At 42.3% G+C, this 12918-nt stretch overlaps 1 protein-coding gene across 16 annotated transcripts in view; it reads right to left on the reverse strand.

Moving 5' to 3' along the window:
• Positions 1-12918, reverse strand: part of nrxn3b (neurexin 3b) — a 269160-nt gene that overhangs the window by 250572 nt on the left and 5670 nt on the right. For 11 of the 16 annotated variants that reach the window (XR_011239243.1, XM_069514505.1, XM_069514504.1 and 8 more), the window contains exons 3-5: positions 8023-8040; positions 7591-7617; positions 5559-5570 (exon numbers count right to left, since the gene is read on the reverse strand). Coding sequence is in view for 14 of the 16 variants with exons in the window: in XM_069514505.1 (XP_069370606.1) it covers positions 5559-5570; positions 7591-7617; positions 8023-8040 (57 nt within the window). In the remaining 2 variants the exon portion in view is untranslated. The remainder of the gene's footprint in view (positions 1-5558; positions 5571-7590; positions 7618-8022; positions 8041-12918) is intronic. The other 5 variants (XR_011239244.1, XM_069514502.1, XM_069514496.1 and 2 more) reach the window with 3 other exon arrangements.

The raw sequence follows: 12918 nt of genomic DNA on the forward strand, positions 1-12918 counted from the left end.
ACAGATTTCAGATTCACTCTTCTACTTAACTCCCAGATCTTTTTATTTCTTCAGCCGCAACTGACACGGACTCAAGTTTGCACAGCTCACTCTGGGGCCACAGAGGCTGAATGAGTCATGGCAGCATGTGACAAATTTTATATAAAAAAATGTGTTATAATGACTTGTATTATATATTTCGAGTAATTTTCATTTTCAGTTTTTTGAAATGTAAAAGTGTTTTTGAGCATTGTTAAAAGCACTGTATAATTTAAATGTGCTATTTTTTTATTTCTATTATAATCATTATTATACCGACAGCATAACAACTGGTGTTCACTGGTGTAATTACATCATCATATATCAATAATGAACATTATTATATCAGCAGTTTAATCATATGCTGTCCCCAGAACAGCAAATCAAATAATGCAACACTATGTGATGCACTCAATGGAAAAAGCTGAATACACTGAAGTTTTTATGTCCCAACACTGATCAATATTTTGAAGGGGAGCTGTGTGTTGGTACTGTGCACTGTTAACTGCTAAAAATTCACTGTGATATCTCTGGTTTAGTCGTCAGAGTCCACTGAGCTAACAAAAAAGCTCTGAAGGGAATGGACAGTTGTACGTAAATAAATCCTACTGAAGTCCAGCAGCATCTGTGGACAGGCACTAAGCAACAGCACAGTACTCCCATCTTGAGCCTGACTGTGATGAGAGGCGCATGAATGTCCACAGTACTTTGAACTGGAGAAACAAACACAAAAAAACAGAAAGGAGGATTGAGAAAGTAAGAAAGGCCAACTAGAATACTGAAGCAGACAGAGATGAATAGGGTGGGACAAAGGCAGAGAGGGTGAGGGAGAGAGATGGAGTCAAAGTCAGAGGAGGGGTGACAGGCAGGGAGGGAATATATATATATATATATGCAGAGGGAGAGAGGGAGAGAGAGCAATAGAAACAGCGTATGACAGAGGCAGAAAGCAAATTCTTGTCTGTGTGAACTTAGCGGCGGGACTTTGAGGGGATAATTAGGGAGAGTGACTCCACAAGCACAGAATAAGTTCTCAGTCCTAAGCCTTCATGTGGCGGATTAGACTCGGGCTGAACTCCTCACTCCTTCTCTTCCTCCCTTCCTCGCTCTCACTGCTCACTAAAGTGGACTCCTCACTGGCAAGTCATGAAACAATTTCTCTGTCATCTATAGCACAGGTAGAGGGTTATTATAGAAGACACCGTGCACATCCCAGTTCTCCTCATTAGCCTGCACTAATGTCCAATATGTTATCATTATCATCAGGTTAAGTACAGGTTATCATGAGACTTACATTTGGATGAGACCACATCAATAAGGTTAAATTAACTCGAGGAGTATTTTTTGCAGGTATTATTTGCGTTCAGTGGAAAGTCATTAGGTAACACTGGCAGCGGGACCTGCGGGCCGTAGCTCAGGGTTTCATCTCTGACCTTGAGCCACACGGTCAAATTCTGATTTGAAAGTATATCATTGATGAGACACGGGGGAGGGGATTATGTCACAGGGCAAAGAGGGCAAAAGGTTTTCTTGGTTTCGAACAAAACTGTTGATCAAGGCTTTGCAAGCAGGTCCCAACTGCAGTAGATTTAAGTGGGCTGTGATATTTAGTCAAAAACCCATGTCAAGAATTGTGACATGGGTAAAATTATTTGTACCCCTTAAAAAAAAAAAAATATATATATATATACATATGTATGGAAATATACATATACATGAACAACTAGAATACCTCTGCCTTGGCGTAACAGCATGGTGGCCAAGACGTCTCACATAAGCACATAACCATAAAAGACGAATGCAAAAGCCACGACACAACTGCAACGACAAAATCAGTTTTGCTTGGTGCTTTACATTAATGGGCTTGTGTGAGACGTCTCATATCACACGCTCATCAGTCCCCTAAATATGCCAGATATTCTTAAATCAAGATTAATTAAAGTCTGTGAAAATATTGAAAATAGCCCTCTACTTGAAATATAAACAATTCCATTTCCGCCCTCTGATCCAGGTCTGCACCAAACTTTAATGAGTTCATCCCTGACCCATTCTGCCTCCCTCCAACAAATTCCATGAAAACGTTTTCAGTCGTTTTTGTATAATCTTCTTTCAAACCAACAAACTGACAGAGATGAAACCATGACCTCCCTGGCGAGGTGAAAATATCGGGACCCATATCCTAACATTTTGTAGCACAGACTTTTGATGCAATCTCTGCCATCAAGTACTTTTTTTAGGTCTTATTGAGATATCTACATTTTGTGCTAGAAGTTTGTGACACTCTTTGAGCAAACATGCTCCAGTTCTCTCAGCTTTGATGGGTGACTTCTCCCCACTGCATGTTTCACCTCTTTCTACAGATGCTCAGTTGGATCAAGATCAGGGCTCACAGCAGGCCATCTCAGAGCAGCTACTGTTTTCTTCTCATCCATTTTTGGCTGCTGTTAGATGCAGTGATTCAAGGCACCACGAGCCAGACACAGCAAAGAATTTCCATAACATAACTGAACCTCCTTCATATTTTACACAGTGAAAAACAGCTTCTGTGAACATCGAGCTCATCTGACTTACAATAACCCTCCATTGTTGTTTCCTCGGTCCATCGCGGCATTCTCCCAGACGCATTGTGATTTGTAAACATGCATTTTAGCAAACTCCAGTCAGACTTTTGATGTTTCTCTTTCAAAGGTGAGCTCTCCCTGGGTCTCCACTTTCATTCAGGACGCATCGTACAGCAACAACCAGACACTGGTGTACCTTGATCTTGTAGGTTGTCTTGTACCTGTTTTAAAGTCATTCTTGGATCTTTTTCCACCATTCGAACTTTGCTTCTGTTCAATCTGGGAGAAATTTTGTTTTGCAGCCAAAACCAGGGAGGTTGGCTCTGGTCCATGGACCTTAGACTTCTTAATAATGTTAGCAGCCACGGTTACATGGTCATCCATCTGCTTGGAGACGGTCCTGCAGCCTTTATCTAGATAATGGTTGGCCAATTATTTTCTCTCTTATCTCCTCTTTTTTTTGTCTTGCCCATGTTCAAGGTGGTGCACACAATAATATTAAACCGCTAACTAACAATATAATTGAAAAAAAACATGATACTAATTGAAGACAACAGTCTGCTCGAAATATTACAAAACTATCTACATATTCATCAACACTCTCTAGTGGTAGCCATAATTCTTTCTGGGTCATTTTGAGGCTTTTGTAGAATTATCCAGTATTCAGCTGTGTTAACAAATTCATTGTTTTAATCTAAATCAAAGAAATGAAGCTTTACATGTCACAAAAGCTTTTCCACAGGAAGAACACAGCATTGTTTCAATGAGGTGAAAGGGTACCAACACTTGGCAGGCTATGTCTCTAATCCCCGAATAGTGTAAATGCAAACTTTCGTGATGAGATTTCATTATCAAACACATTTAGATACGAACACATTCAGACTGTCAGGCTCACATGAGGACTGCCCTGTATTCTTTTGTATTATTCTTCCTCCGAGGCTCCAAAAGATTAAATTAAATCATGCCATTTGTAGATAGATGAACATAAGCTCCCACAAACACTCTGAACTGTAAATAGAGATATTATATGTGGAGTCTAATGTACTGTATATATCTGCAGGTTGATTTGCAGCATGTTGCTAACTGGAGCACAGTCCCTCTTCCACTGCCATAGTTTCTACAAAGTTTGTTATATCGTCAAAGCTATGCATCAAAAAAAGTTGCATCTCTGAGCCAAGAGGCCTCGCTGAGTGCAAGGGGTCGAAACTTTCTTGAAAGATGGCTTCAGCCCCAGATTTTACTAAAGGGCTGACAAGGTGCTCCATATTTTCAATTTGAAATATGTGCTCTCACATATCAGACATCCTCCCCTGGTCCCTCTATCTTTTTCTCTCATTCTTCACCGTCACTTCCTTCCCCAACTCGCTCTCCTCTCAGGTGTATACTCCCCAGCCTCCCACTTACTGTGCCTTATGCCCATTGTGCCATTCAAGCACATACACACAACTGCAGAGACATGAATATAATGGCACAGGGACCAGCTGTAAAGCACATCTTCATTTTACTCATTAGTATGTTACAAGAAAAAGTCATGAAACAAGTTACAGAACATGAATAATGCTGTGTCTGTGTGCTTTACAATTATCTCCATATATATCTCTACAATAAGACACCTTTGTTCTTTAAGTTTTTTCTTTCCACACAAAGCCTACCCAGGGATCATTGCAGGGGTAATATAGAGACAATCATTCACTTACACCCAGGGGTAATCTAATGTCCCTTGTCCCTCTGATGGATGTTGGTGGAAACTGGAACGCCCAGAGGAATTCCCTACACACAGTACACCACATAGCAAGGACCAGAGCCCTGCATCAAACCTGGGTCGTTCTGTTATGCAACAACCCAAACAACTAAACCACAGAGGGATCCTCTCACTCCACCTGATCGGACCACTGCTATAATATGCTGATGAGGTAAGACTTACCACAAACTAGAAGCCACAAGTCTGAATGATATCAATCACGTTGAGAGAAAATAGTGGGGTTTTGCGATGTAGTACTACACCTCCCACAATCCTCAGGTATAACCGTCACATTTCTGATTGGTGGATCTCGCTGTTGCCATGAAAATGTTTACCTGTGGGTAGTTCCTTCGGGCCTTAAAATGATTATGTACACAATTTTGTTCCTTTGCCTTTTTTTTCCCGTTTTCCAATTTTCTTTTGCTCCGAATAAAATGTTTTATGGTAACGATTCATCTCTGGTCAATCTGGTTCCAGGCTAAAAACTCTGATTTGCTGAAAGGTCAAACGTTGGTAGGTCACAGTCAACACACATCTTTCCTCAATCATGACCAAAATGTACTGTTTTGCTCTATTAAGCTAAAGGACGCATACACACACAAACAACACGCATGACTACACACAACTACACAGTGTATCACATTGCTTTCATAAATGAATAATGAGGATAGTCTCTGCACAACTGCAACACATAAAGGCCGCTGCTATGACCTCATTCAAATGAAGCCAAATGTCAGGTCATATTCACCAATCAGCTTCTTCTCAACAGACACAGAACTGACACATCCAGACAAACACACACAAGTACGCCTCATCCTCACACAAATAGTCCATTATGAATATTTATTGTTGGCAAAGACACTGAATAACCCATCGTAGAGCAAACTACGACTATCGTCAATTTAAATTTAGCTGTGATAATCAAGCGTAAAATCTCTCTCCATCTCCAGCACTGACACCATATTTATTTCCCTCTCTACTCATCTTGCAGCTCAATCGCTCATCCTTCATGCAACACTAAATACGTGCACTCATAAGCTGGAAAGCATGAGTCCCCTGATTTTCGCTTTCTCCCCCAAACACACAGTAAGCATGTGCAAACATTAATGAATACACTTAATAAATGATTAACCAGTGGCTGCACAGACACAAATTCAACACACACACACGCGCACACACACACACACAGCTCTTGAAGTGCATATAAGTGTACAGTAAGAAAATAGGGATTGCTGTACCTTTGCTTCTACCTACAGTTTTTGGAGGAGAGAAAGGATCCGTAGAAATAAAAGTGAAGAGTGTCATCCCACGCAGAGCCCCCAGAGAAAGACAGCAAAAAGTAGGGATAAACTTTTGTTAGTCTAACATATGCCTGTACACTGCCAACTGACACTTCCATGCAAAATGTTGACAATCATGCAAATGGTGAAGAAATGAGAGAAGCAAATGTGGGCAGCAGACAACTGACACTTTACCAACAATTTCACCATTCTGCATCCATTTTATCTTTTGGGGAATTGCTTCTCCACGCTAAGGTCAGTCTAAAATCTATTTGCACATCCTCTGGAAAAAAGTGGTACTGGAAGCTTTGTGTTGTCAGAGTTGTGCAGTGGCTGCCATTTGTTGTGGCCAGTTGTGTTTGAGGCAAAATGGAAATGAGGAGGAATGCTCTATTGACCTCCATTGCTATTCAGAGGTGGAAAAAGAAGGGGATGAAAATAAAGGGCTTACAGCACCGTTAATATAATCGCTTCCTCGATTTTGGGACCTCTCCAGTTATCTCCGTTACCTTAAAGGTCAACACTGTCAAGGCTGTTTGCAACCGGTTGGTGGGCAGAGTTGCATTATATGTGGAAGCACAATGAGAATTTACATTACATCTGTATGCAAATCCAGAGATCTATTAACTCCAATGAAGTGAGAAAATATTTCTGTACAAAATCCCGCTGCTCTAAATGCTGCTTTGACAGAACCACTGCACAAGCCAACACAGGCCTCCCCAGTGATTTCCACTATTCTTCTGTTCTGAATACTGAATGATGCTACAAATTTAAGATTTAATGCTCATGTTTTTATAATCAAGTGATATCCCTCAAAGTTCAGGAACATATGTCACACAATCCTTAAGTTTAGAATTAACTATCAACTACTGTTTCCAAGGTCATGAATTAACTGTGAATGTCAGATTCCTACTTAGGAAACTATCTCTAACAATAAATCTGCTTTCAGACATGCACTGACCTCCTGATAATCTACTGAAATTATCTGGAGGGGGGTGTGGGAACGCAAATATCCGAGTCAGTTATTCCAAAACAAGAAATAATACAAATATCTGAGGGTGATAAAAGAGGTCCCATATATAAAGATGCAGACAAAGATGTCGACTTGGAAAGACAGAGAGCCTTTGGACATGAGGGGTGATGCCAGTGTCGATGTGCTGTGAGAGCTCCGCAGTGGAATTTATATATTATGTCAGTGTCGACAAGTTCATATCTGAAAACAGCTTTATAAAGATGTGTTCCTGTTAAAAAGTAGTTTGTACCCTCAGGAACTACTTAAGCCTCCCTGAAGATAAGTTTATTTTGTTAAATACTGTTTTCATGTTTTCAAGGTCAATAATTATCTCAAAATGATTTATTCCTATAAATATTTGCTCAAGGTACTGATGGTAATTATGGTTAGGCAAAGGTTGTGGTTAAATACTGTTACACATTATCTTAACATCATCATCTTTTCCTCACTTTATCTCCCGTACTTGTGCTTGTTTTCTTCCTCTAAACTGTCTCCACAAATTCCGGTGATATCCTCATCCTCCCTTCTGCTCTACTCTTTCATCCTCCCTTCTCCCTGCACTACCCGGTCACTGCAGAGGTTGAGCAGGAACAGTAGAGCGTGTCACTGCACGTTAGCCGTGGAACTGAGAGCAGTCCACAATTATGTAATACACAGAAACCTGGGTGAAACAAGGGTGAGGAGATGCAGAAGCAAAGAGAGAGAGGTATGAGAGAGAGAGATAAAGAGGTTGGAGAGAGAGAGAGAGAGCAATGAAGGTGAGGAACATGCCATGACGCCATGCACCCTTCCCCACTAACACACCAACACACACACGCTCCCTCCCACTTCTCTGCAGCAACAACAGGAGCACTGCAACACACAAATGCACATGGACAGGTAGCGAAGGCCCACAGCGCAAAAATGACGCCCCAAAACCAAGCCAGGCGGTGAGTGAACAAAAAAACAAGAGATGCACAAAGAAAAAGAAGAGAGTACCTTGCTCTGCCTTCAGGTGTGCGAGGCCTTGAAGAGAAAAATCAAACAAGACAGGAACAGAGAGGAGATTTGAGGAACAACAGCACACCAATACTACACTTGTATTGTCATTATGCATGCTTTGCATGACGGCAAACCATGGCTATCACTCTAAAAGCAAAGCTTTCCTGAGTGCATTCGGAAGCTTTTGAAAACAGACAAATAGCTAATAAAGAGAGCAACACAGCATGTGAATATAAAGCAGCACGGCAAGTTGTTTACTGAATAAATGTCTGTTAGAAATGATGTGACAAGAGCACTGGTACATCTTTGCTTGTCGTTTAAAACTGAATGCATTAGTGTGCATTTTTAAAAGTACATTACATAACTTGATATGAAACTAGCTGCCGCAATTTTACTGAAAGTGTGATCTGTCCTTCTTTCGAGACTCACCTGGTTTTCTCTGGACTGCTGTGGAGATGTCAGAAGGAAGGAGAGAAAGCAGAGAGAAGTCCTGCATTAGTGACACACAACAGCCGCTTTTGCATGTGAGGCCTAACATGCAAAACATCCCACACTTCTAAGCATTGTGCTTCCCATGTAAGGAGCAAAGAGCTGCTCTTTGACATGCCTGATCACTACTTCAGTTTAAATCCCTGTGGAGAGAAAACACATAAAGCTTCATCTGTCCCCATCCTCGCAGGGAACCAGATTGACAGGACACCTTTAGGAAATCAACTCTTTCACATTTTTGAATATCGATACAATAACATCATATTCCACATCCTGGATCGCACAGATTTCCTCACACACTTGAAAAAAGAGGCATAAATCCACACTCCCCTGAGGATTTATGGTGTTGTGAGGTTTGTGGATTCCAGGACGCTCCTTCTCAGACCCATGTCTTTCTCCTCCACTTCCCCTTTTCCCCCTTCCCCCATCCCCCCATCCATGGATGTCTTCTTTACTGCAAACCGCAAAACCCACTCCTCGTGGTTTCTCAGGGGAACACTCACTGTTGGATTCCTGTAGTTCACAGTACGGCGTGGCAAAAGAAATAAGCTGCACGTTAAGCGCCATCCCTCGCGGCAAACATCCTCACCAGGATCACACCCGTAGACGACACCCTGTGGTTATCAAACATGCCAGACTGATTTAGGGCACATGAGAGATCACTGGGGGAAATTCACTTTCCGTTTTATATGTGGTTACATGTTGCACTCTGATCCAGGATTCAACCATTTAAACCTTGTTGCAAATTAATTTTGAAAAATGTCTGTACAGCCTCTAAAGAACAGAAATGACTGACACAGGATCAGATGTTAATTTGACTGCATTCGTCTCTACCCAGGCTGGACAGAGGCCTGGTGTGTTTCCCTCCACTTGATATAACTGGGGATTTTTTGTGTATCCTTGACAGAATAAAGTCTGTGTTCAATGCTAAATTTAACGATCTCAACACAACACAGACATATCATCTGAGGGGAGGCACTGGGAGACAATTTCTGTGGAGGCCGCTGGTGAAGGCGAGGTGAGATTTTCTCCTGTCTCCTTTAGGGGAGTCCAAAATGGCTGCTACTTCTCCTCCCACATGAGGAAGGATGACATTGGCGGAGGAAAAGGAAGGACGGAGCTTGGAAGCTGGGGGAAGGGAGACATTGGCCAGCTGATGGACAGCAGCACAGCTCCAACGCTCCAAAACTGGGCAACTTAGGAACCCTGAATGTATGTGCCTGAACGGGCACGCACACATTTTTTTTCTGACTGTGCAAATGCTCAGTAAGTGTTTGTGTGTGTGTGTGTGTGTGTGTGTGTGTGTGTGTGTGTGTGTGTGTGTTAAACACTCGTTTACCATGCAGATAAAACCCTTTCTCTTGATGCGACAGCATCCAGAACAAGCCAATGTGCTGTGGAGGACATGTGGTCCGAGCGTAATCCCCTGCTCTATTTTACCAGCAGCTTCGACACTCAAATCCAAACATAATTTTCAGCTTGGGCACTAGACACAAATGCCCTCTGCACTGGAATCAGGCAAGTCCCTGCACCATTTTTTCCTTTTTTTTCCTCCTGACCTACTTTTTATAGTAAGATTATTGTAACTGTCATTTTTTTTCCATGTCTGTTTATTAATCCCCAAAGCTAAGCCTGAAGGCACCATTTCAGCACTTGCTTAACAGTTTGCTTGCCCTTGCCTTCAATTACTAGCCTTCCATCAAGCCTGTGAATATTTTCTAAGCAAAAGAGGCGTTAAACTGTTCATTACAAAGGCAAGATGTAGGATTAGGAAATGAACGATCATTTTGCATATACAGTTCAGTTTTTAATAACCTTGACCTTATGCATAACTCGTAACTGAAAAAATCCCCAAGGTATTCAAGGGACTTCATAATGTCACCCTCATTAATTTCATTGAACAGAATGAGGGACAATATCCAGGTCATTACCATAGAAGACGCTGATATTTGCACAGCTAATAACTGGAGCGGAATCAAGTTAATATTAAAGATGACTCCGCAGAAAGAAACTGTTCAAAAGTTATCACCACATCGCAAGACAACAGTCTGAAGCTGCAGCAGCGGATATTCCTGCCAAAGTCCACACGTGTGGCGAGCAAGTTGTGAGTGGTGTCTAATTTCAGCTCATTGCCCTGACACAGTTAGTCTCGCTGATACATCCTGATCCACATGGGAGGAGAGACTGAACATGTGTTTTATGGCCAACTGTTTATAGTGCTAAGCTGCTAGCCGAGCTGGACAGTTTGGGACGAGCTGCAGGAGCTCAGGCAGCGACGGGACTGCCTCGTGTTTATCAGCGTTGTGATATAATAATGATCCTATGAGAGGCTAACCCAGCTGTCGAATGATTCAAAGAATGCACACCTAAAAAATGGGCGATGCATGTTGGCAAGTGGCACAAACAGGCCTTATGCCATTTTCTCATTTCTCATCTCCCATCTTAATTCTGCCTACTTCTCATATTGCCCCTCCTAGCCAGTGGGCTAGCAGGCTACCATTAGGAATACGACAGGCAAAATGCTTCCAAGACCCAGTCCATTCACTCAGTCAGCCATCTGCCTGCTTTAACAAGCAGCTCCGGGGCCTCGTTGCGCTGCATGTATGTGTGTTAATGTGCACGACTGTAAATGCAAATGTGTGTGAGTGCATGCATGCATGCAGGCCTGGGCCGTGCAGCCTGATAATGTAACGTATAAATATTCACATGTTTGACAGATTGCTTTCGTTAATGTACAGTGTGACCAACAAGAGGCCAACACAGACAGGTGTGTGAAGCAGTTGTTCACATCCAGCTGCAGACAAACATGTGATCGCCCCAAAAAATGTCCCATGCTCCAGGGTTCCTGGAAGGAGTCACTTGTGGACACATGGATTTAACAATTTAAAAAAAAAGAATTGTGTGAAGCTGCCAACAGACAGTTTGAATTGATGGCTGTGTTTGTGCAAGCATCTTCCGGGAAAATTGGCCATCTCTGTTCTCATTATCCTCCTAATTATGGTTCCCAGTCTCTGTGGCATAATCAACAATCAACCACATCAGTTAATGGGGAGGCAGAGAAGAGCAGCAGTCAGATCAGCTGGGGAGCAAACATGACTACCCTACCCCTGAGTGGCTCTCTCATTGCCTGAAAACTGAAGAAAAAGGAGAATGGGTGTGTGTGTTTGTAAGTGTATGTGTGTGTATGTGTGTGTATGTGTGTGTATGTGTGTGTATGTGTGTATATGTGTGTATATTTGTGTGTGTTTGTGTGTGTGTGTGTGCACTTGAAGTGTGCACTGAGAGGGAGGAAAGCAGGGGGTGGTTCGTGTCCTACAGCCGACCTCCTGGGACAAATTAGGGTACAACTGGCCTGTGGTGAGTTTACTCGTCATACTTGCTCTGCCCTGCAGCTGAGATGTGTCCATCTACTTCCCTGTTCAAGCTGTCTTGCTGAGTCTTGAAACCTTGGGTGTTTTAACACAAGGATGTCATAGTTCCCATGTCAGCTTTCAGACAAATAGACCTCCTCCTCCTACTGTTCCTCTTCCTCCTCCTCTTCCTCTTCTGCCTGTTTCTTCTCCATCGACTGCTCAACACAGGCGATGAGCAAATGGGATGAAGCGAAAAGGGGGCAAGTCCAGTCCGTCCGCTTGACTGCTCTGCAACCAGCACATCGCGTGCTGTCCTGAACAATGCCACAGGCTAGCACTCGGGATTTAAGCTCCGAACAGCTTCGCTTGAGCAGCAAATGATCGGACATATTATGAAACCAAATGCAACAAAACCGCTGCACGAGGCTCTGAATATGCACATTTTAAATGCATGCTATAATGGTGACAAATAGGAACGTCTCAACTGCATTAGACACAGCTTAGAATAGCTTGTAATCAGCCCTGTAGAATTCAGTGAGCATTCCCCTGTTTTTGTGTCTAGATGGAGTCATCCCTCAGCCATGTCAGTCTGATTTAGGCAGGCAGGAAGTGGGTCAGCAGTGGAGGAAATTTGACATGGGTCTGTTCACACAAAGTTATCCTTTAAAATCCATAAACATGAAAAAAGGAGTTAAGTAAGGTTACAGTGAAATTGTGTAGTCCCTGAATTACTGATCTAAACATGTAAAAAATACTTTTCTTTTATGTGGTGGAATATGAGAAAAAAGAAATTAGGCAAATTATTATTGGCATCGGTTGTCTCTGATCTCAAGGCTACATGCGGTGGTGTGTTTTGAAAGATGTAGGTTTGAACATTAAGCAGCCCTCGACCAGCCGGGCCACAAAAATGAAAGTAGTTGACTGTACAGAACGAGTAAAACTATTTTTCTTTGCATTTTGTTGAGTGGGAAGGAAGGCCTGGTGACAGCATTATAGAGCTCTCACCAGGCAATTTGAGTATTAGCTGAGAGAAAAAAAGCTTTGTAAGCCTGTATCTTTGTGGTGTGTTGATAGAATAGTGTAGAACATTGTCAAAGTGCTGCATCTCATTTCACTCCCTCAAAAAAGAGATGGCCTTGGCAAAGAAGCAGAGAAAAAGAAGATTAAGCTGTTTCTCATCCAAACATCGTGTGTACCTTCAGGTCCCTGCACCACCTCGCAAGAGCTGAATACATTTAATGGAGAAGAGAACTCAGTGTTGTAATTTTAGCCATATCAGCCAATATCCATCTTCGTCAAAAGTAATAGCTGTGAAGGGAGAGGAAACGCTGAGCACATCACCTCAAATTTAACTCCTACATGAAATACGAAGACTTTCTAAAAGAAGCTACAACCTACAAAGAAATGCTATACGTCCTCTGTGAATTGCATTAAATCTGTCACGCACATGGGAGTTTACCTGCCCAATGCGTCATATAAATTT

This window comes from Paralichthys olivaceus, chromosome 19 (assembly GCF_024713975.1).
Source record: "Paralichthys olivaceus isolate ysfri-2021 chromosome 19, ASM2471397v2, whole genome shotgun sequence".
Lineage (NCBI taxonomy): Eukaryota > Metazoa > Chordata > Actinopteri > Pleuronectiformes > Paralichthyidae > Paralichthys > Paralichthys olivaceus.